Genomic DNA, 15938 nt, shown 5'->3' on the forward strand with positions numbered 1-15938 from the left:
AATGAAAACATTTTATTGGAGCACAACGATGAAGGCTACAACCTACTGCAGAAGTGTGTGGGTCTCAATAATGTGGAAATGGTACGCTGGATTTTGTCACGAAATACAGATGTCAACAGGGGAGCTTGCTCCTTACCATTACACATAGCGTGCCTCAAGGGGTGAGTACATTCTGTCATCCAAACATTTCAAAATTACATTTATTTTTCACTCTGTACTGTTGTTTCACAAATGTTATGGTTTTCTTTATGCTGCTCGTGTATATTTTTCATTTCTGCTACCAGTGTGGAACATAGATCTTTTGTGAAACAAAAATTTCCAGTATTACAAATGTTTGGTGTTACTAGCAACTGATGTAAAAATCTATTTATGAGTTGTCAAAATATGTGTATATGAACAGACACTGACAAAAAATATTTGCTTTTCAAACTGGAGATTCTTCGGTATGGCCAAAGAACAGAAACCTTGTGGGAGATGCTACTACAGGGAGTAGGTAGGAAAGTCACCTGGGAATGTAAATCCAGAGAGACAGCAATCCAGAATGAGACAAAATCACCGATGAAGTGATACCAACTGATGAGATCAGAAAACCTGAACAATTAAATGTAGAGCAGGAGATAAGGGAGATAAATGCTGAAATATTTCTGCAGTATTACCCACAATGGAAGCTTAGAACTTGACTAGCCAACATAGAAACCTGAAGAGTTATTGTATTTCAGTTGGTCTTATATGGTTGTGTCACACATTGCTCTCCTGTTGTCCTACCAGTTACAAGATTGAAGTATACAGTTTATACATTAATTCACAGTGTTGTATAGATACCATTAAGGCCCTCAGAGACGTGGAATGAATCAAGATATATGTCAATGAAAGACGAGGAAATTGTTGAAACTTAATCTGTGTATTGTGCTAAAAGTGAACTATCACTATGATGCATAATGCTATTCATGCTTAGTGCCAGCTGAGATGATACTTTCAAAAAAGATGTGCCTCCTAAGTTATACCAGACTATTGCTGTTTATCCAGTGATGGCAGATTAGTATTTACACAATTACAATGTCTTTTCTCAAAGGAAACATTTACCTACATTTATAAATACTGCATACTATTTTACAATACAGCTTTATCACAAACACTGCTAGCTTGCATGTAGCTAACAGAACTGTAAAATTTCTGAACGTAGATATTCTGATAATTTGTATAAAGAGTGGCTAAAGAGGCAGTGGTCAAGGAGGGTATCAGAACTGGTAGAGAACAGTTTGGGTAATGATTACCATGAAATTAGTACTTTTACACCTAGTGCGGAGCTCAGCAGTGTCACCTGTGATTTAGGCGCTTTGGGAAAGGATCTCAGGGCAAAAAGATTGTGTAATAATAGTAGGAGGTGCAGGTAACAGTTTGGTGGTAACCATAATTATACAACAGAGGTTTACATTAGTAACATCAATGAGAATGCTCCTCACACTAGTGTGAAAATCATGTTAATTCGAAAGTTGAAAAATCACTCATGAAAGAGGAGGTTCATATGTGGACATAATGGTGCAGTACCCATCTCTCTGTCACATCATATACAGAATGCTTTTGGTAAGGGGCTACTTGCATGGCTAATAACTAGTTTGATCAAAGCAGTATCGAACGTGGAGGGTGCAGTGGTGGGCCCAGGGGAAACATTGCTGACAGTTAAGAATGTCTTTTATTAACTTCAGTACGTGATATAGTGAGATGACCATGCCTTTTCTTATGTCTCTGGCCTGATGTTGATGAGGCAGTGATGGCTGCTACCCTGGGTGCTGAGCTGACAGAAGGCCATGGTCAACCAGTAATCTTTAGAGGCTATGGCCATTGAAGTCTGCATCATGCTACTTTTCTCGGCATCATGGAGGCCTGGTGGACTCTTGCTCTGCTTGTGTCATCACAGGAGTGCATGAAGATGGCTGTGCTCGAGGTACGATTTGCTGCTCTCTGGCAGGAGTTGGACAGCACCTGATGCTGTAGCGCCAAGTCCCACTAGTAACTCACCGTTGATGGTGGGAGACATGGGTGTCAGGTGGGTGAGACCGTGCCACTGGGTCCCATGAAGGATGTTGTGCTGGTGGCAGGCATAGCATGGTCTTGAACCCACAATGCTACTGGTGGTGCCCAGTTGTCTTTCTGTCCGGTGTAGCTCTGGCATTGAGGTGGTGGTGGTGGTAGTAGTGCTGCTGGTTTCCAGTGATGAGAAATGATCCTGTGCTTTATTTCAACAAAACCCGGCACCTGGGCACATTGCCCATAACAAGAGACTTGCGCTAGTGTAGTGACATTGCCCTACTGGCTAAACGGTTACCAGTGTGTGGTATAGCTTACTGCTGTGCTCGGCTATCCTGGCTTTGCAATCCCCTTGTGTGCCTGTTATTGTGACCCATGTGTCACCACATTGGCAGCTACTGATTCAGGGCTGTTAACACAACACTCCAAGTTGGCTCCCACACTGATTCTCAGCACTTTTGCTAAATACTTATAATTTTTGCTGAAAGACTGGGAAACAGCACTACACTGTCCCACTGCATGGAGAAGACCTGGTCCCTTAGGTCTTGCTCCAACCTGGATCTCTACTGTGATTACCTTTGCCCTTAGTCTGTAAAATGAGAAATTAATACTAAATCAACTAACCTTAATTATTATACTAATTATACTCTTAATTATTATACTCATCCTCAACTTCATAAATCTGTTTATCATCCCTTGCTTGTACTGCTTAATCCCACATCATCTCTTGTTGCCCTATTCACTAACTCAAATGCTACATAACATATGTCACTGCCAGGCATCTTGCCATGCTTATGGCTCAAAAGGAACTTTTAACTGTCCCTTCTACACTTACAAGCTAAACTGACTCTGCTTCTTTTTAAATGATTATCCTTAACATATCAACTTTAACAAAACTTGGTCTGAATTCATTGAACTCATACACTTGGCATATCATCTGTCTGTTCCTGAGGCAACAGTTCTTCTTATGCTTCTCAGGACTACATGCTCCCAAAACTATCTTTGCAAGAAACCACATACAGCACTACCATTCACAATATTTCAACATATAGTCCCACTTATTACTCCCCCCTGTAGCGCTCCTTAAAGACTGAATTTTTCCAAAATACTTGATTGTCTTGTTTGTCTGCTCACCCAAAATGACTTCCTGATGCCTGCTGGTACTGTATCATGTGAGTTACTCCTTAATGTAGGTGTACATGGTTTAAGTGGTTTGTCTTTTATACTAGATGCACCCTGTGACAGTTCTACTCTGGCAGCAGCTTCCTGTCACCGAAGGCTAACTTTAGCATGATGTTCAGTCAGAGTGTTTTCTTTCAGGCTTGTGTTGCACCCTTCGTCCACTTAATACTTGTCACGTGCACGCTACTGTGGCTGTGCTGTAAACAGCTTGCTGTATACATCAGCTGCTAGCCCTGAAGGCTGTGACCCAGTTCTTGCGCTTGCACTACATCCTGAACCTCTGGTTTGTGCTCTTCACAGGTTCAGCCCTGTTGGCTTCATTATCCACTTGACAAACTAATCTCCTCATTCTTTTCTTCCACTCACCCTGCTTCTTAGAAAATATATGTGCCTGTGCAGTTTCTGCCACACTCTCTGCAACACAACTACCAACTACTTCTTGTGTATTCCCTGCAGTGTCTAAAACAACAACATTGTCTGTGCTTCAAGTATGCATGATGCAAAAATCACCGGCATATGCATTTCCCTGTGCATCCAACACAAGTTCTCTGGCCTCAACATAACAGCTATCACCATCCAACGGGGCAGACTGCACTTATATCACCCACGTTGTCATCCCCACGCTTAATCACTTCAGCATAGCCCACACTCTTGCCTGGGCTTACAGTTACCCGGACTCCACAGTTCCATTAGATATCAGAGCTGGTATTTCTAGATTACTATTCTTAACTTTAGCAAGTCATTACTCTCTGTGTCACATAAATTTCCAGGAACTTGTACTTTGACACCATCTACCACTAATTTAACCATCCTACTGAAAAAAAATTGTCTGACAAACTAAGACATTCCTCCTACTCTTTACAGAACTGACAGGATAATTACACCAAAAAGAAAACAAAAAGACTGCACTCACACCACAATGAAGATACTATGCTGTAGGTGGTGGTGTTCTTCCTGCTTTCACCAAATGGCATGGTGACGGGCTTGAAGATCACCTGCTGACACCTGGTGGTAGGGTGTGGTAGCGAGTTGTGGGCCAGTTGGCCCAGTGGAAACACTGTTGACAGTTGAGAAAGAGTTTTACTGACTTCAATAAATTTTTTGTGTGGCTGATGTTGACGAGTAGGCAGCAGCTTCCACGCTGGGTGCTGAGCTGCACTATGTGATGTCAATGTTGTTGTTGATGGAAGGCCTGTAGTCAGCCAGCAGCCTTTAGAGTCCACAGCTGTTGATATCAGTGATGTGCTACTTTCCTTGGCGTTTTGGAAGTCTGATTGTCTCTCACTCTGCTGGCATCACTGAAGTGGTGTGTGAAGATGGCTGTGTGTGTGGTACAACTCGCTGCCATCTGGCAGGAGTCGGACGTCAACTAGTGTTGTGGCACCAAGTTGCACAAGGAACTCAGTGTTGATGGGAGCAGGCACAGATGGCAGGTCGGTGGGCCTTTGGCACCAAGTCCCTTGAAGGACATAGTGCTGGTGGCAGGCACAGATTGGTCTCAAATCCATGGTTGCTGCTGGTGGTGCCCAGTTACCTCACTATCTCACATAGCTGTGGCATCATGGTTGTGCTGCTGGTTTCCAGTGATGAGAAGGGATCCCCTGTCTCAGTATTCAGACTTGTTTATGTGCCTGTGGCATGCATTTGTTCCACTAAAACCTTGCACCTACTGAAGCTGCCCATAACAGGAGCCTTGCAATGCTACAGTGATATCACCCTGACAGTGAAACAATTACCATTGTATTGTACAGTTTATATTTACATTTACATCTACACCTACATGGTTACTCTGCAGTTCACACTTAAGTGCCTGGCAGAGGGTTCATCGAACCATTTTCGTACTACTTCTCTACCATTCCACTCTCGAATGGCGCGTGGGAAAAAGGAACACCTAAATCTGAGCTCTGATTTCTCTTATTTTATTATGATGATCATTCCTCCCTATGTAGGTGGGTGTCTACAAAATATTTTCGCATTCAGAAGAGAAAGTTGGTGATTGAAATTTCGCAAGTAGATCTTGCCACAAAGAAAACTGCCTTTCTTTCAGTGACTGCCACCCCAAATCGCGTATCGTATCAGTGAAACTCTCACCCCTATTGCGTGATAACATGAAATGAGCTGTCATTCTTTGCATTTTTTCGATGTCCTCTATCAATCCTACCTGGTAAGGATCCCACACTGTGCAGCAATATTCCAGTAGAGGACGGACAAGTTTAATGTAGGCTGTCTCTTTGGTGGGTTTGTCGCATCTTCTAAGTGTTCTGCCAGCAAAGCGCAGTCTTTATTTCACCTTCCCCATAATATTATCTATGTGGTCTTTCCAATTTAAGTTGCTCATAATTGTAATTCCTAGGTATTTAGTCGAATTGACAGCCCTTAGATTTGTGCGATTTATCGTATACCCAAAATTTATCGGATTTCTTTTAGTACCAATTTGGATGACCTCGCACTTTTCTTCAATTAGTGCCAATTGCCACTTTTCGCACCATACAGAAATTCTCTCTAGATCGTTTTGTAACTGGAATTGATCGGCTGATCATTTTACTAGATGCTAAATTACAGCGTCATTTGCAAACAATCTAAGGGGGCTGCTCAGATTATCACCTAGATCATGCATGTAAATCAGGATCAGCAGAGGGCCTGTGACACTACCTTGCGGAATGCCTGATGTCACTTCTGTTCTACTTGATGATTTACCGTCTATCACTATGAACTGTGACCTCTCTGAGAGGAAATCATGAATCCAGTCACACAACTAAGATGAAACTCCATATGCACGCAGTTTTATTAATAGTCGCTTGTGAGGAATGGTATCAAAAGCCTTTTTTACTGCTGCGCTCGGCTATTCTAGCTTTGCACCCTACGTACGCGTCTTATTGTCACCCATATGTCTCCCCACTGATGGCTACCAATTCATGGCTGTTAACACAATGCTCCGCAATGGCTTTCTCATTACTTTGGCTCATTGATTTTGCTAAATATGCATAATTTTTGCTCAAAAACATGATAGCGGCATTACAAACCCATCCCAGTGACTTGCAATGTGTTTCCTAGTTCTTTTATGAGTAAATTCATGTGAAGATCAAAACTAAATAGTTCCAGTTGAAACAGCTACTAACAACACAAAATACTGCAGCTTGGATAAAGATAGGAAATGCTTTTAGTGCCTTCTATCAAAATGTTAGAAGATTATTAATAAACAAGATAAACCTCTTACATCCAAACAGGAAAATGAAAGCATGGTTGGAATTCCAACAGACTTGTTACACTTATCAAAACGCCAAATGAAAATCATTGAAAAGAAACAATTACATGTGATGAAAGAGTGGTGATACATACAGAAAATGGAGTCAAGTCCCAGGTCATTCAGATTAATGAATGTTCTATTGAACAGCTCTTTGAATGCTATGAAATAATAGCACACCAGAAACACACAAACTTATAGTGTTGACAGTTTACAGTTTACAGGCGATCAGCAGGAAATATCTTAAGCTTCATAAAGCAACTAGAAATGGTTCTAATAGTGTTAGACAGAATTAACTGGAAAATAGGTGCTTCCAAGGTTCTCAGGTGTACTGCTGGTTGTGGACCTTCAGCCACAATATTTTGGCGCACAACCATTCCACCATCAGGTAATGCAGGTGACGTGAAGTGTTTGCTGCATGCTGTTGATGTTTGTGCCCGCTGGTCCATAGTTCGGGCCTCGCCAGTCCTGTGCCATGCTTGTCCAGGGGAGTCTCAGATGCCTTTCACTCTCTGTGTTGCGCATGGTGTCCAGATGTCACGTTCTGGTTTGATGGAATTTAATAATGGCTCGCATGCCTTGCTCAGTTGGAAGCCTATGCCTCTGTTGATTGAATTATCAGTCACACGGATTTCAGCTGATTTTTTGAAAATGCAGATCCAAAATTTATTTGTGGAAAATCATTGTTGTTCCAGGCTTTAATGTTGATTTTCTGTCAGATAATACCAACTGAGAAAATCTAGAATTTTTTGATGTCCAACCTATATTATTTACCACAGTAAAATTCCTTACAGTAACAGGACGTAGTGTAACAGCCACTGACAATTTATTTTTAGACCAAACTACTTCCAGAGATTTAAATGTAAGAGTGATAGCCACAGTCTAACATAAGTCTCATTTTTGTTATCCACAGTGATAACAGCACCCCAAATGGTCAGCAAGTGACACTTCTGAATACTATTTTGGATGAGTGTGAATGCTATCCTGATTTGTACAATAGGAAATCTATATAGTGCCATAAAAATTGACCATAACTACAAAATGACGGCACATTCGTCACTTTATTTTCCTAAGAATCCTGGAAGTTATGAAATGATACATTATACGGCAGCTAATGTACGATTCTCTTGTAACATACAGATATTTACCAGATAATGTCATTGTCTTTTAATCTACATCTACATGGATACTTTGCGAGTTGCACTGAAGTACATGGCAGAAGCTTCATCAAACCAACTTCACAGTAGTTCTCTATTATTTCAGTCTCAAACAGCACATGAAAAAAAACAAACATCTGTAGCTTTTTGTGCGGGCTCTGATTTCCTGTATTTTCTTATGATGATCGTTTCTCCCTATGTAGTTCAGCACCAACAAAGTATTTTCTCATTTGGAGGAGAAAGTTAGTGACTGAAATTTTGTGAGAAGATTCCACCGCAATGAAAAATGTCTTTGTTTTAATGATGTCCACCACAAATCCTGTATCATGTCAGTGACTCTCTCTCCCCTGTTTCTCAATAATACAAAATGTTCTGCTCTTCTGTGAACTTTCTTAATATACTCTGTTAATCCTATCCGCTAAGGATCCCACACTGTGAGAACTGACAAGCGTAGTGCAGGGAGTCTCTTTAGTAGATCTGTTACATCTTCTAAGTGTTCTACCAATGGAATGCAGTATTTGGTTTGCCTTCCTCACAGTATTTTCCATGTGTTCTTTCCAATTTAAGTGTTTCTAATTGTAATTCGTAAGTATTAAGTTGAATTTATGACCTTTAGATTTGGCTGATTTATTGTGTAACTGAAGTTTGACTGATTCCTTTTAGCACTCATGTGGATGACCTCACACTTTTCATTATTTAGAGTCAATTTCCAGGTTTCACACCATACAGATATCTTTTCTAAATCATTTTGCAATTTGTTTTGATCTTCTGGTGACTTTACTAGACAATAAATGACAGCATCATCTGCAAACAACCTAAGACAGCTGCTCAGATTATCTCCTAAATAGTTTATATAGATAATGAACAGCAGAAGGCCTATAACACTACCTTGGGGAGTGCCAGAAATCACTTCTGTTTTACTCTATGCTTTTCTGTCAGTTACTATGAACTGTGACCTCTGTGACAAGAAACCATGAGTCCAGTCACATAACTGAGATGATATTCCATAAGCATGCAATTTGACTACAAGCTGCTTGTGAGGTACAGTGTCAAGGGTCTACTGGAAATCTATAAATATGGGAAAATTTGAAATCCCTTGTCAGTAGCACTCAACACTTCATGTGAGTGAAGAGTTACTTGTGTTTCATAAGAATGATGTTTCCTAAATCCGTGTTGACTTTGTGTCAGTAGACCATTATCTTTGAAGTAATTTGTAATGTTTGAACACACTGTATATTCCAAAATCCTGCTACAAATTGACATTAATGATAAGGGGTACTTTCCAGGTTTTGAGTACAGACCTTTCGTCGAGCGAGTGGTTGTGTATGAAGAAACACTGGAAGACCCAACCTTTTGCAGAAAGGCATTGTATATCAACCCAACAAAGTGGATTTTTGTTCACTACACTTTCAGCCAAATCAGTGAATTTGGAACAAAAAGAAATCTATACGGAATGTAATATGTACAGTATTTAATGTACAAAATAAGCCACAACAGCTGTAGCTTAAGAGAAAATGGCAGAGAGATGATGATAAATCGTCAAAAGCAATAAAACTGTTTCCCAACTCAGAAGAACCCATTTCCACAATTGTTGCCAAATTTGAGACACAAGTGGCAAGAATCTTCAGTGCATTTGGTTCAGTAAAAGTATTTACATTTATAAAATTATTCCTGTATTAGAAAGCCGAGTGAAGTGTAAGAATGAATGAATCATTAGACACCATAAAAAATGGTTACGTGTCATGGAGAGTGCCTGTTATAACAGCAGCAGACAACAACAAAAATATAGACTTTGCATGCATGGAATATATGTTTATATTCTCTTTCTTTCAGCATAGTAAGCTGCAAATATACACATATTTGAAAGTATTTCTTCATGAATAAGTTGTAGCTAATGTCATTGAGTCAGAGTGATTCAGCTAGTTCTATAAGTCATGTCTCTTGGTAATTTACTAACACACGGAATGCACAATTATAACAACTACTTTATTAATTAAATAGAAAATAGTTAGACATGAACATTATCCATAAAACATATATGACAATCTGCTTTCTCACCACTTGTAGTACTAGTGTCACTCCAGCTGTCAAATGGTAACAACTTTCACACCAGAGAATGTTGTGACTGTATTTATTAGACTGTTGTGAAAGGATAGTCAGTGGCTTTATCTGACCATGATAGTCAAGTGTTAACAATGAAATGATGAGGGTGCTAGCCTCTATTGATGATGCACCATGAGAGTAGCAAGTACATGTATTTAATATTAAGCATCATAGAGCAACTAGAAATGGTTTTAATTGAGTCAGAGTGATTCAGCTAGTTCTATAAGTCATGTCTCTTGGTAATTTACTAACACACGGAATGCACAATTATAACAACTACTTTATTAATTAAATAGAAAATAGTTAGACATGAACATTATCCATAAAACATATATGACAATCTGCTTTCTCACCACTTGTAGTACTAGTGTCACTCCAGCTGTCAAATGGTAACAACTTTCACACCAGAGAATGTTGTGACTGTATTTATTAGACTGTTGTGAAAGGATAGTCAGTGGCTTTATCTGACCATGATAGTCAAGTGTTAACAATGAAATGATGAGGGTGCTAGCCTCTATTGATGATGCACCATGAGAGTAGCAAGTACATGTATTTAATATTAAGCATCATAGAGCAACTAGAAATGGTTTTAATTGAGTCAGAGTGATTCAGCTAGTTCTATAAGTCATGTCTCTTGGTAATTTACTAACACACGGAATGCACAATTATAACAACTACTTTATTAATTAAATAGAAAATAGTTAGACATGAACATTATCCATAAAACATATATGACAATCTGCTTTCTCACCACTTGTAGTACTAGTGTCACTCCAGCTGTCAAATGGTAACAACTTTCACACCAGAGAATGTTGTGACTGTATTTATTAGACTGTTGTGAAAGGATAGTCAGTGGCTTTATCTGACCATGATAGTCAAGTGTTAACAATGAAATGATGAGGGTGCTAGCCTCTATTGATGATGCACCATGAGAGTAGCAAGTACATGTATTTAATATTAAGCATCATAGAGCAACTAGAAATGGTTTTAATAGTGTTATGCAGAATTAATTGGAAAATCATTGTTGTTGAAGACTTTAACATTGTTTTTCTGTCAGATAACACCAACTGAAGACATCTAGAATTGTTTGATGTCCAACTTTAGATTATTTGTGCTTTCATAGTCAATTCTTAAGGTATTAGTAGTGGGACAGTTAGATTATATGCATTCTGTGTGCAGCTGGATCTGGCTGCAGTTCGCAAACAGCTGCAGGTGCTTTTGACAGTAGTCAGCTGTCTTCAGGCTGCTGCCTTGGTGTGTAGTGGTGGCAGAGAATCTGGCATGTAGCATGAGACACCTCAAGTGTCACTTATTTTTCCCACAAGCTCTGATGTTGAGGCACCTTGCAGCATACTCACCACTGAGGAACCACCCTCACTGCAAGGTGAATGGTGGATTGTAGCAAATTTGCATTGCTCGAGGCAGAGTGCTAATGTGGAGGCTGGCTGTCTAGCCTCCCCCCCTATTCACCCTGTAAGTGGACGGGCTGCCTCTTCAACAGGGTCTGTGTAGCCACAGGAAATAGTGTCCAGTGCTAGAAAGAAGTCTTTTGTGTGCTCGGTGTATCTGCTGGGCGGCTTCATCTGAGATGTAGAGGTGGCCCTGTCTGTGGCTATAGAGGATGTAGGGTTCACTTGTCTCCAAGTTGTTGTTAATAATCAAACAGTCAAGCACAGTCCTTAGAAATAACACAATGTCAGGACATCATACTGATTATTCTTCTGAAGAAGTTGCAAACTAAATGTTTGTTTGTATTAATAAATTTTACATTTTGATGCATTTTACATGTGGTAACACACAAATAATAATGTTACAAACATTGTTGTTATTGCCATTAGGTCAGTTGTTAGTTAGTTAAAACTATGAACTTTACACACTTGCAAAGCACTTTTCATAAAGATAAAATACTCAAACAGGTAATAACAAGGGTTTTCAATTAGAATTCTTTTTAGTTGGTCTTTTAGTTTGATATATATAAAACTCTTTGTCTTTAAATATATCTGCTTGTGTCTGTATATGTGTGGATGGATATGTGTGTGTGTGTGAGTGTATACCCGTCCTTTTTTCCCCCTAAGGTAAGTCTTTCCGCTCCCGGGATTGGAATGACTCCTTACCCTCTCCCTTAAAACCCACATCCTTTCGTTTTTCCCCTCCTTCCCTCTTTCCTGATGAGGCAACAGTTTGTTGCGAAAGCTTGAATTTTGTGTGTATGTATGTGTTCGTTTGTGTGTCTGTCGACCTGCCAGCACTTTTATTTGGTAAGTCACATCATCTTTGTTTTTATATATAATAACAAAGATGAGGTGACTTACCGAACGAAAGCGCTGGCAGGTCGATAGACACACAAACAAACACAAACATACACACAAAATTCAAGCTTTCGCAACAAACTGTTGCCTCATCAGGAAAGAGGGAAGGAGAGGGGAAGACGAAAGGAAGTGGGTTTTAAGGGAGAGGGTAAGGAGTCATTCCAATCCCGGGAGCGGAAAGACTTACCTTAGGGGGAAAAAAGGACAGGTATACACTCGCACACACGCACACAGATATATATATATATATATAAAAAATTGTTGGGTTCAAATAAATGATATGGTTGTAATAGAGGGAAACATTCCACGTAGGAAATATATATCTAAAAACAAAGATGATGTGACTTACCAAATGAAAGTGCTGGCAGGTCGACAGACACACAAACAAACACAAACATACACACAAAATTCAAGCTTTCGCAACAAACTGTTGCCTCATCAGGAAAGAGGGAAGGACGAAAGGATGTGGGTTTTAAGGGAGAGGGTAAGGAGTCATTCCAAACTCTTTGTCTTTAAATATGTCTGCTTGTGTCTGTATATGTGTGGATGGATATGTGTGTGTGTGCGAGTGTATACCCGTCCTTTTTTCCCCCTAAGGTAAGTCTTTCCGCTCTCGGGATTGGAATGACTCCTTACCCTCTCCCTTAAAACCCACATCCTTTAGTCTTTTTTTTTTTTTTTTTTTATTTATTTATTTATTGTTCCGTGGGACCACATTTAGGAGAAGTCTCCATGGTCATGGAACGAGTCAATACATGAAATTATAACACGATTGTAGAAACAGATAAAATGAAACAAGTCGTTAGTTTAAATAAAGAAAATCAAGAATGTAACACTGGAATTTGCTTAATTTTTTATCTCTTCCAGGAGCTCCTCGACAGAATAGAAGGAGTGAGCCATGAGGAAACTCTTCAGTTTAGACTTAAAAGTGTTTGGGCTACTGCTAAGATTTTTGAGTTCTTGTGGTAGCTTATTGAAAATGGATGCAGCAGAATACTGCACTCCTTTCTGCACAAGAGTCAAGGAAGTGCATTCCACATGCAGATTTGATTTCTGCCTAGTATTAACTGAGTGAAAGCTGCTAACTCTTGGGAATAAGCTAATATTGCTAACAACAAACGACATTAAAGAAAATACATACTGTGAGGGCAATGTCAAAATTCCCAGACTATTGAATAGGGGTCGACAAGAGGTTTTCGAACTTACACCATACATAGCTCGAACAGCCCGTTTTTGAGCCAAAAATACCCTTTTCGAATCAGAAGAATTACCCCAAAAAATAATACCATATGACATAAGCGTATGAAAATATGCGAAGTATACTACTTTTCGTGTTGAAATGTCACTTATTTCAGATACTGTTCTAATGGTAAATAAAGCGGCATTTAGTTTCTGAACAAGATCCTGAACATGGGCTTTCCACAACAGCTTACTATCTATCCGTACGCCTAGGAACTTGAACTGTTCCGTCTCGCTTATAACATGCCCATTCTGTCTGATTAAAATGTCAGTTCTTGTTGAATTGTGGGTTAGAAACTGTAAAAACTGAGTCTTACTGTGATTTAGCATCAAATTATTTTCCACAAGCCACGAACTTACTTCATGAACTACATTATTTGATAATGTTTCAATATTACACACAAGATCCTTCACTACCAAGGTGGTGTCATCAGCAAACAGAAATATTTTTGAATCACCTGTAATACTAGAAGGCATGTCATTCACATAAATAAGGAACAGCAGTGGCCCCAGCACCGACCCTTGGGGAACGCCCCATTTAACAGTGCTCCTTCCCTCTTTCCTGATGAGGCAACAGTTTTTTGCGTAAGCTTGAATTTTGTGTGTATGTTTGTGGTTGTTTGTGTGTCTGTCGACCTGCCAGCACTTTCATTTTATATATATATATGTATATATTGAGTGTCACTTACTTCATAATAAACTCTTTTAATAAGCTTTGAGAGGAGTAAGGTTTACATTAAACTTTTTACTTATCTTTTTTTCTTAAAGCTGGCTCCAGTTCTTCACATCTAGGGGTTGATTCTTGAAGCTGAAATTTTTGATATTATGGGTTTCCATGGTTCCAGTTGACGTAGTAACTTCTGAAGACTTGCCTGATCAGTTAATTTTATTCTCTCACATTTTTCTGTAACACAGTGCCTTTACAATTTCCACTTCAAAACCGAAAATTACATTATTATTGCCAAAAATAAAAACATGTCCAATCACACCAGAGGCATGCAGTACCAACAGTACTCCAAAGAGTTCACAAACCTTCGTGACAAATGAATCTCCACCAGTCCACATCACCATTTCATAAATGCATCCAGAAGTAAGCGCAACAAATTTTGCCAGATTGCACAATTAATAACAGGAATTCTAAGCATGCCAAACATTTTGTAATTTCAAATGTTTCCAAAAGAAAAGCAATTTCAACTGCACATACAGAGATAGTACATATTGACTGCAACAACAACAACAAAGTAATCTACCTTTACACATTTTTAGCCCGAAATACAACACATCGTGTACAAAATCATATGCAACTGTTGCAGAAAAACAACTAAGATAATATTAACCTGTTTAAAAATTCGTAATTATTTTTTGGTATCAGTCACCTCTGCTGAGGAAAGGCAGTGCTAGAGGAGGGCATCCCTTTGCAAGGTCTCAGTTGAAATTTGGATTTATTGTTTTCACAAGCAATATAACTTTGAATATGTATACACCTATAATGGAAAGCACACCTAATTTTGGGAACAGGTTCCAATATGATTCTCTGGGTTTGGCATCACAAATAATTCTGATAACTTTTTTCTGTAGTGTTAATAATTTGCTTAGCTTATAAATACAAAATCAAATAGGGGTAATGCAGGAGTGGGTTTAATAATGAATAAAAAAAATAGGAGTGCGGGTAAGCTACTACAAACAGCATAGTGAACGCATTATTGTGTCCAAGATAGACACGAAGCCCACACCTACTACAGTAGTACAAGTTTATATCCCAACTAGCTCTGCAGATGATGAAGAAATTGATGAAATTGTATGATGAGATAAAAGAAATTATTCAGATAGTGAAGGGAGACGAAAATTTAATAGTCATGGGTGACTGGAATTCGAGAGTAGGAAAAGGAAGAGAAGGAAACATAGTAGGTGAATATGGATTGGGGCTAAGAAATGAAAGAGGAAGCCGTCTGGTAGAATTTTGCACAGAGCATAACTTAATCATAGCCAACACTTGGTTCAAGAATCATGAAAGAAGGTTGTATGCATGGAAGAACCCTGGAGATACTAAAAGGTTTCAGATAGATTATATAATGGTAAGACAGAGATTTAGGAACCAGGTTTTAAATTGTAAGACATTTCCAGGGGCAGATGTGGACTCTGACCACAATCTATTGGTTATGAACTGTAGATTAAAACTGAAGAAACTGCAAAAAGGTGGGAATTTAAGGAGATGGGACCTGGATAAACTGAAAGAACCAGAGGTTGTACAGAGTTTCAGGGGGAGCATAAGGGAACAATCAACGGGAATGAGGGAAGAAATACAGTAGAAGAAGAACGGGTCGCTTTGAGGAATGAAATAGTGACGGCAGCAGAGGATCAAGTAGGTAAAAAGACAAGGGCTAGTAGAAATCATTGGGTAACAGAAGAGATACTGAATTTAATTGATGAAAGGAGAAAATACAAAAATGCAGTAAGTGAAGCAGGCAAAAAGGAATACAAACGTCTCAAAAATGAGATCGACAGGAAGTGCAAAATGGCTAAGCAGGGATGGCTAGAGGACAAGTGTAAGGATGTAGAGACTTATCTCATGAGGGGTAAGATAGATACTGCCTACAGGAAAATTAAAGAGACCTTTGGAGAAAAGAGAACCACTTGCATAAATATCAAGAGCTCAGATGGAAACCCAGTTCTAAG

The 15938-nt window shown here is 39.2% G+C and overlaps 1 protein-coding gene across 2 annotated transcripts in view; it reads left to right on the forward strand.

Moving 5' to 3' along the window:
- LOC124545265 (ankyrin-1) overlaps positions 1-15938 on the forward strand; it is a 150180-nt gene that overhangs the window by 18237 nt on the left and 116005 nt on the right. For both annotated transcript variants that reach the window (XM_047124146.1, XM_047124147.1), the window contains exon 3: positions 1-161. In XM_047124146.1, the coding sequence (XP_046980102.1) occupies positions 1-161 (161 nt within the window). The remainder of the gene's footprint in view (positions 162-15938) is intronic.

This window comes from Schistocerca americana, chromosome 8 (assembly GCF_021461395.2).
Source record: "Schistocerca americana isolate TAMUIC-IGC-003095 chromosome 8, iqSchAmer2.1, whole genome shotgun sequence".
In the NCBI taxonomy this organism is placed as follows: Eukaryota; Metazoa; Arthropoda; class Insecta; order Orthoptera; family Acrididae; genus Schistocerca; species Schistocerca americana.